General features: G+C 45.1%; 1 protein-coding gene and 1 long non-coding RNA gene across 4 annotated transcripts in view; one reads left to right on the top strand and one right to left on the bottom strand.

The window, feature by feature from the left end:
• Positions 1–15,078, bottom strand: part of Cdkl1 (cyclin dependent kinase like 1) — a 44,138-nt gene that overhangs the window by 2,703 nt on the left and 26,357 nt on the right. For 2 of the 3 annotated variants that reach the window (XM_076550555.1, XM_076550556.1), the window contains exons 4-9: positions 13,536–13,608; positions 10,564–10,654; positions 9,797–9,997; positions 7,749–7,831; positions 4,498–4,554; positions 1,758–1,913 (exon numbers count right to left, since the gene is read on the bottom strand). In XM_076550555.1, the coding sequence (XP_076406670.1) occupies positions 1,758–1,913; positions 4,498–4,554; positions 7,749–7,831; positions 9,797–9,997; positions 10,564–10,654; positions 13,536–13,608 (661 nt within the window). Of the gene's footprint in view, positions 1–1,721; positions 1,914–4,497; positions 4,555–7,748; positions 7,832–9,796; positions 9,998–10,563; positions 10,655–13,535; positions 13,609–15,078 lie in introns of all 3 variants that reach the window. The other variant, XM_076550554.1, reaches the window with a different exon arrangement.
• Positions 11,966–15,057, top strand: LOC121822307 (uncharacterized). Its single transcript, XR_006063315.2, has 2 exons — positions 11,966–12,105; positions 14,893–15,057. It is a non-coding gene; the product is annotated as an uncharacterized LOC121822307 (long non-coding RNA).

Genomic DNA, 15,078 nt, shown 5'->3' with positions numbered 1-15,078 from the left:
TCTGCATTATTGGAGAACAAAAGAGATTCACAGTGTTTGAGAATATCATGTAAGCCAAGGCCCTGTCCAGTAGAGAAAACAGATGTGCAGACCACTTGGGTGCACTGCCCACTTACTCCTCTAATTAAAAAGACAACACATCCATCCTCCTTCAAGCTTCAACAACAACAACAAATATCAATGTCAAATGAAAATAAGAACAGGCCTATATATTTTTTAACTGTACCATGTAGCCTTATGTATCTGGAACAAAGATACACTTAGTTCTTTTAAATAAAACAGCCCTCTAGGACTTCAATACACCAAACAGTGAGGTTCTTTATTCCTTACAATAGAAATATTTCGGGAGGTCTCTTTGCTCTTGAACACAAAGTATCAGTGAAATGCAGATAACTCAAGGAGGAAAGAGAGAGAGGACTTCTGGCCTGATTTACTCACTGGGCCATATATGATAGAGAATAATATCATCTCTTAGTTTTGTAACCATGGTCTACCTCAGAGCCTTGACATTGAGAAAGCTATTATTCCTAATAATAGCTCTATCTCTTCCCTTCCCAAACCACCCACTCACCCACCCACACCCCCCCTACACACACACACACACACACACACACACACACACACACACACACACACACCAATCAGGTATATATTTGAGGAAGTGGGGCCTACAGAGAATAGATTAAATGTGGTGGTTTGAACAAGAATGGCCCTTATTATTTTGAATGCTTGGTTCCTAGTTTCTAGAACTGTTTGGGGAAGGATTAGGAGGTGTGGCCTTTGGAAGAAATGTATCACTGGGGGTGGGCTTTGAGGTTTCAGAAACCTAGGTCAGTCTCTCCCCCCCAACTCTCTCTCTCTCTCTGCTTCCTGTGGATAGTATGTAAGCTCTCAGCTACGGCTCCAGCGTCATGCCTGCCTGCCTGCCTGCCTGCTGCCATGCTTCCAGCCATGCCGGTTATGGACCCACCCTCTGAAACTCCAAGCAAGCCCCCACCTGAATGCCTTCTTTTTCAAATTGTCTTGGTCATGATGTTTCATCAGAGCAACAGAAGATAACTAAGACACTAAGGCAAGGTAATTTGAAGCTTGTGAATCTACTACACGGATCCAAAAGTGATCAAGAACAGCCAACCCACCTCAGCTATGGTTCAACTGGATTCTAGATTGTCACAGATTTTTGCCATTTAATTTGAGGCAATGTAACCACTTTACGCTGGTTGGGATTTCTCACTGATTCATGTGTGCAGCTGGATCCTGTCCTGTGATTAAATGTGCTATCCTGCAGGTATCCAGTAGGCCCTTGTTGCTGTGTTTCTCTTCACCAGCTCTGACAAAGGACCAGAAAGGAAAACAATTCCATTTTTGGAGAAACCTGCAATGTTGACACTGGAGGTAGTATGTCAAAGGTCTGATTTCGTTCTCCAAAGTATAAGAGACATGTTCGGCTGAACACACAGGGATGTACCCGCCTGCAGCCCGCGTTCCTGTACATCAGACAGCTCGGCTCCTAGGGAGCATCAGGAACAGCCTGGCAAAGACAGCTTTAGGATTCAGGAAAGGGCCTTCAGAAGCAAGTCTCTGAGGCCCTGGTTGATATTTCAGATGACCTGTCTCCTACTTCTGGACTGAGGCTGCTGGGGCTCAAGCCATACCTGTCACTCAACCTAGATTCCAACTCAGTACCAGGCAACAGGCGTGAGATCATTTGAAACTGTAACCTTGGATGTTTCTGTAAAGCAGTGTGCCAGTTTTACCCCGGTCAGGTGCTTCCGACTCTGTCTCAGGGTCTTCCTCACTGACTTGTCATGTTGCCTTGTCAACTCCCCAACTTCTCGAAGGCTGTCAAAATATGGATGCTGCAACAGCTGTTCACATGTCAGCCTCTCAGCAGGGTCCATGTGGAGGCATCCCTGGAAGAGTAGAAAATCCCTTTATACTCCTTTGAAGTTGCAATAACTTATATTTCCTTTTCATTTTTTTTGAAAGACTGAGCACATTGATTTATTTTTAACTTTTACCATTTTTAAATTCTTTCCTAGATGCTTAAACTTTATGTGCATGTACAGATGCACCATCACATGTGTGCCTGGTGCTCATAGAAGTCAGAAGGTGGCATTGGATCCCCTGGAACTGGAGTTACAGATGTTTGTGACTCATTTGGTGCTGGGAACCAAACCCGGGTCTTCTATAAGGATAGGCACTCTTAACCGCTGAGCCTCTCCAGCACTGATTTTCACCATTTTTTTTTTCAAAGCCGAGGACCGAACCCAGGGCCTTGTACTTGCTAGGCAAGCGCTCTACCGCTGAGCTAAGTCCCCAACCCCGATTTTCACCATTTTTAATTGATACATAAAGTTATACAGATGGATGGGGCGCTGTGTGATAATTACATACACTCATACAAATGTGTAATCAAGATACTTAGCATTTCCATTTCCTTAAACAGTTATCATTTCTCTGTTAGGAGCCTTAACTCCTCTTTGGTTCTTCATAAAGTATGCAGCAAATTGTGTTACAGTTGCCCTGCTGTGCCGCAGCACATTAGAACACACCCCTGACTGTGCTGGCATCCTTTGTCCAGAATCTGCATCCTCTTCATCCCTACCCTTCTTCGCCTCTGGCAAGCACCAGTTCGTTCTCTAATTGTATGAAATCAACCTTCTTTAGCCTGAGCACAAGTGAGAAATGAGTTTTCTGTGAAACACTAAACACTCGTCAGCTGGAAATAGAAGGGATAGATGTTGGGAGGGGGGTTCCTCCTCATGTTCTTGGGGCATTTGGTGCCCTGCCATGGGGGGAGTACATGATTTTGGAGTTGAGCTCAGTGGTTAATGGGAGTAATTTGTTGAACTGTTCTGTACTTTTATTCTTGAATCAGGTTCATACACGGCAGAAATGAAGTTCACAGTGCCATCAGTCTCCGCTAGTCTAGTTCTTCCATTCCCCTTTCTAGAGTCTGCCAGCCTTTCTGATAGTGAGGTCTAGAAATAGTCTGTGCATTACAAGCATGCATGTACACAAGGAAAGACAAGCCCTCTGTATTACATCATTCTTAGTTACTTCTGTGCCCTTAAGCAGACCATGGAGCTCATACTCAGAAAGCAGTCCCAGCTGTATACCCCAAAGAACTGTCTCAATTTTGTATTTGTCTTTTGACAATTTCATGCATGTATATAGCATCAATAAACTTTGACTCCTTTTTGAAATATTGGGAAAATGGCTATACATTGCAAATTGTTGCTGTACGTACCATATTTTTCATAAGCTGTATTTCTAAAAATATATACGTAAACCAACTTTAAAATGTATACAGGGGTTGACTATTTAAAGATTTATTTATTTATTTATTTATTTATTTATTTATTTATTTATTTATTTATTTATTTGGTTTTTAAAGACAGGGTTTCTCTGTGTAGTTTTGGTGCCTGTCCTGGCCTCGAACTCACAGAGATCCTTCTGGCTCTACCTCCCAAGTGCTGAGATTAAAGGCATGCTCCACCACTGCCTGCCTATTTAAAGATTTATTTATTTGTATTTTATATATATGAATGCCTGCCTGCATGTGTGTCTGTGTGCCACATGTGTGTAGTGCCCATGGAAGCCAGAAAAGGGCATCTGAACCCCTGGAGCTGGAACATTTTTAATGACTTATTTATCCTTATTTTATGTACATTGGTGTTTTCCCTGCATGTATGTCTGTGTGAAGGTGTCAGAGCCCCTGGAACTGTAATTATAGACAGTTGTGAGCTGCCATGTAGATAATGGGAATTGAACCCTGGTCCTCTGGAAGAGCAGTCTGTGCTCTTAAACACTGAGCTATCTCTCCAGTCCAAAATGGATGTTTTTCAAAAGAGGATTTTAAAGAAACATTTCATCAGAACCCCTGAAACAGTTGTAAGCTCCCATGTGGGTGCTGAGAGTTAAGCCCTGGTATTCTGGAATAGTAGACAGCGCTTTTAACCTCTTAGCCATCCTTCCATCCCATGAGTTGGTTATTTAAATGATCCTGCAGTTATGAATGTTTTCTTTTTGAAGGAAAATATAATTTTGTAAAACACCACCCTTAAGATTTCCATTTTGTATAAATTTAGAACTCCAACAGAATCTTACTTTTATTTAAAGTGAAAAGCATATATTTTCACTATAATAGAATGAGACCCATTTTTTAAATTGACATTTTTCTTTCTTAAAAAATTTTTTAATGAATATTTATCTTTATTTTATGTTCATTGGTGTTTTGCCTGTATGTATGCCTGTGTGAGGATGTTAGATCCCCTGGAACTGGAGTTACCGACAATTGTGAGCTTCCATGTGGGTGTTGGGAATTGAACTTGGGTCCTCTGGAAGAGCAGCCAGTGCTCTTAACCACTCAACCATCTCTCCATCCCAAAATTGATGTTTTTCAAAGGAAAGATTTTAAAGAAACATTTCATCAATTGACAATTAATTCTGACAACGGCATGCTTCCCGGTCTCTTGAAAGCCAGGATTTTACCTTTAAGAAGTCCAGGGCAGGGTAGGAGATGTTTGGAAATTTCAACTCGAGGGTTTCCTGTCAAAAAGAAAAGGGACTTTTAACTGACAGCATACATTTTAATTGAAGTGACCTCACGCTAAATTTCTTCTGAGTAGCTTCCTGGCATCCTCCTCCAGTCCCCCACCCTTTCCCGCTCTGCCTCCCACAGGTGATAACCTCCTTGTGACTGTCCACCAGCCTCTTCTCCCTTCACCTCCGAGATGCTTTTCCAGCTCTGTTTCCCCATCACTCACTTCCTTCCTGAGTAAGGTAGCAGTGTGAGTAAACACCGACCAACCAAAGAGGGTGAAAACAAAGAGCTGCACAATGCACGGGCCAAGCTAGTAGTTCTTTTCGTTTGTTTGTTTGCTTTGCTTTGGGTTGTATAAAATGCTTTTCCTGACAATGACTTTTGGCATTAATTATTGCATTTATTGGCATTTGGATAAAGGGAACTTCAAAATACATTTTTATCCCTACCCAGATGAACTCATGCTCATTGGATTTCTGGAATAAACACTGTTGTCACCTCCCATAAGTGCCTGCTGTGTCTCTGATCAGCCCACGGTTTAAAGAGTCTCCCCAGCCGGCTCTCATCTCCCTCTGCCTTATTAAGGCTGGTGCACGCCGGTCACTTGGCTGAGAGTAAAACTGTAAACGGCTGGGTGGTGGTGGTGGTGGGGGGGCTTGCTGCTATGAGGAGGTAAGTTAAGGAGCTGTCTCACTGCAAAGACTGATTAAGATGGAAGCTGAACAGAATCATTGTCCACAGTGCATGGTGTGTGTGAATATGGTAGTGTGAGCTGAGGGCTGGAGCCACTGGCCAGGCTCATCTAATGCATGGGGCTGAGGCTGTATGTAGTTCAGAGCTTCAGAGCAGTGTTGTTTTAGACAGGGAGCCAGGCTCAACACAGTTCTCAATGGCACACATGCTAATGACCAAAAAAGGAAGTGCCTCCATTTAAGAGGGGGAAAAAATCCTACCTTACCCTTGTATTAGCCCTTGAGAGGGTCGCCTTTGCCCGCACCACTGAAATAGCTCTTTCTGTGTATTTATCTAACCTAAGCAATGTTGCTACGTCAGCTCTCCGAGCTCAGGAACAATGCCTAGGATGACCTGCATTGACTGTAATACACCAGGCCCCTCCAGCCTGCGGAACTGGTTCCCCAGGCCCAGCAGTCAGCAGGCCTTGCTAGGCAGGGTTACTGACCTGGCAGAGGGAGAGGACACAGATGTTCAACCGGCACACAGCCGTGTGCTGCTATTTCCTGTGTTTCTGTCAACAGGAAATCCCTTGCAGGACCAACCTCTGGGAACCGGGAGAGGAGCGTCCCATTTATAGAGCCGTGGATGTTTCGGAGGCTTCGCCAGCGGACAGTCAGCCAGGAAATTGCTAAGGGATATTTGGTGCAGACCTGGGGATGTCCAGGTCACAAGGGAGCCAGTGGGTCGCTTCCCATAAGCCAGGTGCTGTGCGCGCCTCTCCATCCCAGCATGACCCACTTTCCCCAGTGCTGGTAATGCTGGTGATGCTCTGGGGAGATGGACTGGGGCTGGTGGGACAGAGACAGAAAGCAACCACAAGGGACCAAAGGGACCTCCGTCTGGAAACCGAAGTGTTGGTTTCCAGCTGAAGGCGCCTTTCTCAGACAGTGGAAACTCGATGCACAAACCTTCTTTATGCCCTGAAACTGTATTATTACTTTTTTCTTTGCAGTGCTGGGAATCCACCAGGGTCTGCTGGGTAAGCACTCTATCATGGAGCAATAGCCACCCCAAGTCATGATATACCTTTTTATTGTAATACAGACCCACTTGAAGACATTTCAAAAATGGAAAAAAAAATGGTGTGGGGGGGGAGGTGAAAATGGTACCCAAAAATCTCACTACAAGGAGATATCCACTGTAAACTGGACATGGAAGTGCACACATCTAATCCCAATACTTGAGAGGTGAAGGCAAGAGATTTAGGAGTTTAAGGCCACTCTGGGCTGTCTCAAAAATAAACAGGAAAAAAAAAAAAAGAAAGATATCCTTTCTTAACTATTTAAGAAATGTAAAGGGGTTTGCATACATAGTCTCCTATGGCATTTGCCGGTAATCTCAACCCTCAGGATCGGATCATAAGGCTGGGAAATCAAAAGTTCAAAACCATGGTTAGAGAGATGGCTGAGCTGTTAAGTGTGCTGGCTGCTTTTCCAGAAGACTGAGGTTTAATTCTCAGCACCCACATGGTGGCTTAAGACCATCTGTAACTCCACTTCCAGGGGATCCAGCTGTCTCTTATATGGGCACCAGGCAGGCAAGTGGTGCACAGACGTGTATGCAGACAAAAACACCCATATTCATAAATAAAGAATTGGATTTTTTTTACAAGTTCAAAGCTAGCCTGGGCTATAAACTAAGACCTTATCTCAAAGGAAAAAATGAAGTAAAAATGTGCATGATTTCCCAGAGGTTGCCATATTTTTTATATTTATATGTGCATTTAATATAAATGTTTTAATAAGTATTTATTTGAACTATTTTAAATTATACTGTTCAGTAACCACTTTCTTCACCAACCCACCTGCTGTAGACTTTTCCAGATGAATAAACTCAGAACTAATTATCTTTACCAGCCCCAAGACAGCTAAGGCACAGATGTTCTGTAACTTAACCTCCTACCAAATTCTAAAGGTAATGATGTGAACGCTTCACCTCCATACCCTTGTCTAATGGTTTCATTGGGATGAGTTATTAAAAGTGGGTTGGGGATGTAAGCATTTAGATTTTCTTAGTCCTTTTTAAAAGCGTGTTTTCCTCCCCCACATTAACCATACAGCAGCAGAATAGGGCCCTTATGGTTTTTCTCCATGTTCTGGGAAGTAAGTACACTGTAGGGAATTTGGACAATGCAGGGGCAAAGTGGCTGCTTTCACTTGGTGAGTCAGTGTTTAGGTTTGCTTGAAGTGGATTGGCTCTGGGCGATCTGTGTTCATCCATGTCAATGATAAAGGGCTGGAGCGGCCAGGCCAGGCGGTTTTGCTTTCCTGGCTGGCTAACACTGTTCCCAGGGCCTTCTGAGTTTGAACTGAGGCCAGGACCTTGCTCACCAGCTTGCTCCAATTTTCTGTGTCATTCTTAGACAAAACTTTCAATGCGGGCTGAGCCATGGGGAGTAAGTGAATAACTACTAAAAACCTAGCTAGCCTGACCTTAAGAACCACCTCCAAAATGAGTTACTCACCATGTCTTCAGGGTCTGGAATTTTCACCCCACTGAAGTACTGATTCATGCTAAATACTTGCTGGTGCCTGGGAATGAGATCCCCTTTGAACAAGAAGAGACGGAAGTAAGTGGGATTGCTTGGGAAACATGGGGCTGTGTTTTCCCTCCATGGCAGTGTGGACCTGTGCCTCCAGCTGCGAAGGTTGCAGCTTTCTTTTCCCAACAGGAGAATCATCCAGGCAACACAATCTACACTGAGCTCTACATCGACAGTGTGTCAGGAACAGAAATCGAAGGCTGCAAAGGTTCTTCCCTTGTGAGCTTACAGCACATTTGAAGACTCTCAACCAGATGAGCTAACGGAAGAAGGGCTTTTGTCTGTAAGGAATCCATTTCCAAACTGGAACCATCTTTTCCTGTTTTGCCAGTTGGCGATCTATTGGAAACTTTGCCATCTACTGTTTAGAAGCACTTACAGTATGGTACACGGAAACAGAGTTTCTAGATTCACAATAAATGAAGTTCATCCTGTAACCATGGCAGCCAAATGAGCCGGTGGTGCCTTCATGCAAAGTCCTAGGCACATTACCGTGAAAGATGTCTGTTCAGAAAATAGAATGAGGTGCTTCCCTTGGGCACAAATGGCCACTTTCTAGGGCAGAGGGGAAGCCAAGGCCTCCAGCCAGCAGCCTGCGGGGCTGTCCCCGAACTGGCCCCAGCTCCTAGCTAACGAGAGCATCAGATTGTACAGGGCTACTCGTTTTACAACTTTCCCTCTCGCTCAGATCAGAACCTCCCTCTGTTCTGGACAAGCAAGCAAAAATATAGCCTCTGGGATGATGACTCATATGTCTGAAAATGCTGTAATGAAGCCCCTTAGCTTACATTCTAGCTTTAAAAATTAATTACACGTACATGCATAGAGGAGACAGATATCCTTGTGCCCTCCCTGCCCACCCCTCCCGCCGAGGCAGGAGTGACAGGCGAGTGTCCTAAGGCCACTGGGGACGACAGCCAAGGAAGGCTGAGTGGCCCTGCCTGAGCTTCAAGGAGGCTGCAAATGCCAAGGCGTTGGTGGAGATATCAGCAGTAGGAACCATCTCACGCTCAGGCAGCGTTCAGTGTTTTGGAAAGACAAAACTGCATGGTGATCGTTGATACTTCAAAAATTGATGGAGCAGAGAAATCCTGCTTTGCATCGGGCTCCTTAGCCGACGAGAATCTAACCCCTGGATTTTGAAAAGAGCCATCATTGCTTATGGAGCTCTTAACTGTCCCTCTCTTTTCCTCTCTCCCTCCCTTTCTTCTTCTGTCCTTACCATTCCCCTTAATGCTAGAGGAAAAGCAAGACAAAAATAAAAATAAAAATGGCTTGAGAAAAATCAGCCTTTCTTCTTCTTCTAGCCGCTTAGAAGGCTGAGGAGCTTCCTTTACTACAGAATCTGAATATTCCAAAACTCGTCAGGCAGGCCGCAGTCAAGGACATCTAAATGAATCACCACATCCTAATACAGGTTTGGCACCCCTAATTAAAAAATCTGAAACTGAGCACCAACACGATACTACAAGTAGAAAATTCCACAGGTGATGAGTCACAGTCAAAACGCGGGTACACTAAAATTATTATATAAAATGACTTCCAGGATATGAGAATAACGTGTAAATGAAACATAAATGAATTTTGTGTTTAGACTTGGGTCCCATCCCTAAGAGACCTCATCCAAATCTCTGAAGTCATAAACACTTCTAGCCCCAAGCACTCTGGATGAGAGCTATTCAGCCTGTAAATGAAGTCAGCCACGAAAGCAGTGTTTCCGTCACCATGGTAATGCTTTTAGAAGTTAACTGGATCCAACCTAAGCTCAAGACATAAGTCTTTATCTTCTGGACAACTAGCAAATTCTCAATAACCATTCATTATTGTGATTTAAATAAACAATAGACACTTTTAATAGCGCCATGTCAGTGAGGCTCTGAAGTTCCCTGGTGTCTGGTGAGCTGGGAATGTGGTGCTTCCATGGGAAAGCTAGCCAGTTCTCTAAAAGCCAGGACAGAAATGCTACTTACCCAGGGTTTTCCTTATCAGATAGAGCTGATCCACATCCGATTTTCCTGGCCACAGAGGCACTCCGGACAGCAGCTCAGCAAAGACACAGCCGATTGCCCAGACATCTACTGGGGGGCCATACTGTGTGTCCCCCACCAGCAGCTCAGGTGAGCGGTACCACCTGGTGGCCACATAGTCTGTGTAGTAGTCACCTGGTCCAGCTGGCCAGTGAAGAGACATGGAACACAGAATAGTGGAAGCCCGGAATCAGAACTGAGAGGGAAAGACCTAAGAAGTGAAGCCTATAGCTCTTCAGAATCGCTGTTCTCAATGCAAGCTGCTAGTTAAAATCACCCAGCCATAGGAATTTTTAAATTACTAATGCCTCATCCCAATTCAACTAATCAGAATACTTGGAGAGGGCCCAGGGTTGCCAGTACAGTTTGTAAAGTTTCTTGGGGGTTAATCTGCAGCCAAGATTAAAAACCATCTATCTAAAGTATTACTTCTGGGAAGTGTTATTTCAGGAGGGCAGGAAGGCAAGGGTGGAAATCAGGAGATTAGCATGCCTTATAGTAATTACTGCGGTACAGTTTACATATAACCCATGCATCTACACTATTTATACATTTTTCAAGTTATATTGCATCACAAAATTCTGCAAGAACTGTAATTTACAGCAAGATTGTTTCCTATGCAGAACCCAAGAACCAGCTTTCTGCAGTATCTAGACCAGCTGTTGTAGCAAGAATGTTTCTTTGACCCCGAAGAAAGCGGCAGTACTCACTGAGAAGCCGGGCAAAGCCAAAGTCACAGAGCTTAATGACTGAGTGTTTCGTGATGAGAATGTTCTCTGGCTTTACGTCTCTATGTATGCACTGGTAAGAAAAAGGCAAAAGAAACGAGTTATGGAGGAGCAGCTGTGACATCTGCCGTGAGGAAAGGGCAGGGACATTTAGCAGACAATGGATACATCACTGTAGTCTTTCATTAGCCTGTTGGATAATAAAACCACAGACTAAAATTAGTTCCATACCTATAGACAGAATCATTTCAGATTCCTGAAGGGCCCCAAAGACCAAGAACTGTGACAGGGTGAATGAAAGCAGAGGGACGAGACTCAGCTAGTCACATTTGAATGCCAGATAAATGACTTTTCTTTCTCAGTGCTGGGGACCAGTCCAGGACCTGATCCATGCACTCCACTACTGACCTACACCTACTCCAGCCCAAGCAAGCAATGTAAGTAAATCTCATATAGTATGTGTCAGAAAAGGGAACTTGGTATTTAACTAGGAGTCATACTTAACTGGATGGCAGCAGGTAAGGAAGGGGAAAGGATTGAAAGGCCCTGGGGCCCGCAGCCTGCTCAGGGGCTACAGATTGATCACTGAACCGAGGCCTGCTGGGTAAACAGGACAAGCCCTGGGCCTGCTGAGATAAGCTGGGCAAGAGAGGGCGGGAAGCTCCTGCCTGCCAAGAGATCTCCCTTCCAGCTCTGACATTTGTCCTGGAGAGATAAACAAGAGCAGGCTGCAGCCTCACCCTCTGGGGCGAGTCGCTAGATGTCAGCTCTGTCCCACGGCACGTCCAGTGCCTAGCAGGCAGCTTCTGAGGGGCGGCCTACCGCCATCACCTGGTACCTAGCCACATTCTTTAACGGGGTGAAGCTACACAGAGGAACGCTTGAGAAACTTCGCAGGACTTTCTTATTAAATGACAATTTCTTTGACAAAAAAAAATTTTTTTAAGTAAATAAACCTCTTCAGTCAACAGCTTTTAACCAAGAATTACATTTAAAAATTAAGTTGGGACAAAATATTCCTCCGAGTTCCTCGTGATCTTCCCCCTTTCCAAGGGTTTTCCTCTCTGCTGGGAAGTGTTGGATCTTTCTGCCACCCAAGAGACTGTGTTGGCCTGAAGCCTGCAACCCTCGGGGTCATCCTTGACTTTCTAGAATCTGCAAGGAGGACAGGGGTTCCTCATGGGCCCAGCAGTCCCCACCCCAAAGGATGTCGGGGTGAGAGAGCAGCCTCAGTCTCTTCCCACCAGCATTTTCACCCTGGAAGGGTCGGGGGAGGGTTAAGTCATGCATAACCTATCTGCGTCTCAGTCATCGACGGCTCCGGGGCCGAAGTCCTTCCCCAGCCATTGTACAAGTTGCTATAAATAGGTCCTCCCGTGAATATCATGATGACATATGGGCAGAGGGACTCAGAAACAAGAATGTGCTCTCACTCTGTTCCGGGATTCTTTTACGAGCTTCTGCACCCTCCCCGCCCCCACCCGCCAGCACATGACAGAGTCTGGGACTCTCCAGGGAGCTGTGGTATGTATTCTATTTTGTCTTCACTGCCTCAGATCTTCCCCACCAGGGCTGGCTGGAGAGCTGGCTATCTTATTCTCTCTTCCCCTCCCCTTCCCTCCCCTTCCCTCTGTACCTCCCCTCCCCCACTCTCCCTCCTGCCCTCCATGCTGAAACTTGATTGTTGGGAAAGTGCTAACCACCGATGATAATGACTAGACATGTGAAGGGTCCATGCCTTCTGCTGTAAACTGGTGCTTTTTTTTTTTTTCTTCAAGTGTTAGGAGTCAAACCCGAGGCCTCATAAGTGCTAGGCAAGAGGTCTACCATGGAGTTCCACCCCGGCTCTGACAAAGATTCCAGGCTTCAGCTAATGAAAGCAAAATAATAGCTGATCTCTTATTTTCTTCTTGAAAAGCAGCTTCCGAAGAAGAAACTTACTTGGGCAGACTTGTAGGGGATTTAACCCCTCAGGTTCGGGTGACCTGGCAGGTGAGATGACAGACAGCTATTGTCCAGTCATACTCACGGCTAGAATGAAACTCTAAAATGACTGTCTGGGATTTTGTTTGTGTTTAGCTGTTGGAATCTGATTTTTTTCCCCCTTTTTGTTATATTGACTAATCGGCAAGTCGCCTGATTGTGGGCTGAGGATCAAACCCAAGGCCTCATCCATCGTGGGCCAGCACTCTACCACACAAGTGTGTTCCACTGCAGGAAGCTGGCTTCCACGTGCAGGAAGTGGGCACACTGTGTGCAGGGGGAGAGGGCAGCAGATTTTTCAGCATCTGTGAAGCCATGCCCCCCCCCCCAGCAGTCTCCGGCTGTGACTCCCTCCAGCCCAGCTGTGGCAAGGAGTGGGGGGGGAGGCCCTCTTGAACACTCTTATCTCACCAAGGCAGACACTAGCAAAGTTCCCTCCGGACTCCACCCACGCAATTGCCTCTGACCAGGCATGGGGCGTCTGGGGGTGCTGCTCCCAATTTCAAAGCCTTTTGGGAAGACCTATCCAATACAGACCCTCTAAGTAAGACATTGTTCTTTCTACCTCACATTTACAAGTTTAAAAAAATATGACTGATTTCCTTAAGTGTTTTTTTAATAATTTATTTAAATTTATTTTATGTGCATTGGTGCAAAGGTGTCAGATCCCCTGGAACTGGAGTTACAGACAGTTGTGAGCTGCCATGTGGATGCTGGGAATTGAACGCAGGTCCTCTGGAAGAACAGCCAGTGCTCCTAACCACTGAGCCATCTCTCCAGCCCCTACATGGTTTTTAAAATGTATGTGTCCTAAGATCTGCCTACAAAGGGATAGCTAAGTTGGGAATTTCAGTCTTTTACCCTGGCCAGGCTTATTATACCCACAAAAGTGTGATAGGAACTTTGAACAAGGCTTTGAACTTGGCCAAAGGAAGGCTGCCTGAGTTTTCAAAGAAGATCATGAGACTTACGTTGTGTTTATGGCAGAAATTTACAGCCTGCAGTGTCTGCCAAATTATGCTCTTCATGAGATGTTCTGGTACCCTAATAAAAACAAAAAACAGCACAAACACATTCTTCACTCTAGCCATGGAATTCAGCTCAAGAAACCCCAATCCAAACCAGGGCGGGCTTTGGTACTGAAAAAATCCCAGGAGACACAGAATCCTCTGGAGACACAGAATCCTCTTGGTCCACAAGTCCAGAGCATTAATAATGTGTGGCCAGCACACTGCTGAATTGTAGGGAAATCAAGTTAACAAAAATACAAACATGAATCCACAGGGATTTCAACAAGTATTTATATCCTGGGACTGCCTGCAACTTGAAGTCCTTCTCAGTTTCTTTCTTTGTTTGGTTTTGCTTTTTTAAGAGAGGGTTGAGGCATGGTCTTTGCTATGGTGGCACCAACTGACCTAAAACTCTGGCTCATCCTGTGCTAGCCTCCAAGTGCTGGGATTACAGGTATAAGCCACCAAGCCCCATTTCTATAATAAGGACCTTACTACTGTAAAGCCAGTTAATATATGGCACCAAAGACAATGTTGTGTCTTTGCTCAGGTTGCCCTAGATGGTGGCCCTGAAGAAAGACTCCTTGTGTGTGCAGCATCTCCGGATGCCTGAGTTACTTGTTTGTTCGTTCTCTTTGAAGGGAGAAGAACGAGATTTTTCTGAGACAGCAAAGAGGTTTATGTTGCACACCATATAACTAAAGTTCAAAATAGTTACAAACATCTCTCTTCTCGCCAGCTGCATCCTCCTCACCTCTTTCTGCTCTTTCCTCTATCACAACATCTCATATGCCGCTCTCCCCATCCCGTCCTCACTGACTCACGGCCGATTTAACCACGGTGGCCTGGAGCCCTGACAGATGCTGTGTGTGAACTGGAAAAAGGCATCTCCTTGGGAAAGAAGCATTTTAAGTATGGGGCAAGGAGCAATTAGAAAGTTGCTTATTTGGGGGGACCACCCCGGGACACACACATGCCGGACTTATTATTTTTATGGATCGAAAATGAAATGTTATGGCTCTCAGCCAACACGACTCTGTAGACCAGGGAGGAAATGCATGTAGCACTAAAGGTGACCACAGAAAGTCACTTCTAGCCCCTGGAGAGGCCACAAGACCACTGTTGTCACAGACCAGATGTGCAGGAAATCCTTTCGGGGGGGGGGGGGGGGGGGAATCAAAGGATGCTTGAGCAGACACAAGGACAGCATGCCGGAAACGAGGAGGCCACCTCCAGGAAGAAGGGCCGGGATGTTTTTGGATTAGGATTGTTTCCAGGCTTGAGATAGCTTTTTACCAAATCCTCTTCCTCGTTCTAGTGACTTGGAGGCACAAACACCAGGAAAACGCACCTATCAGGAAAACGGCCTTGAAAAACACAAAGAAGAAGTGGACTTCAAAGGCTCAGAATCCGTCTCTTGTTCAGAAAAATGTACTGTGCTTATTCAATGACCTTTTAACATAAAGCCGTAAGTGTCAAGAAACTTCAGTCTCCAAAGATATTT

This window comes from Peromyscus maniculatus, chromosome 14, assembly GCF_049852395.1.
Source record: "Peromyscus maniculatus bairdii isolate BWxNUB_F1_BW_parent chromosome 14, HU_Pman_BW_mat_3.1, whole genome shotgun sequence".
Classification (NCBI taxonomy): Eukaryota; Metazoa; Chordata; class Mammalia; order Rodentia; family Cricetidae; genus Peromyscus; species Peromyscus maniculatus.
Note: the sequence above shows the minus strand (reverse complement) of the source record. Positions and strands in the feature narration are given on the sequence as shown.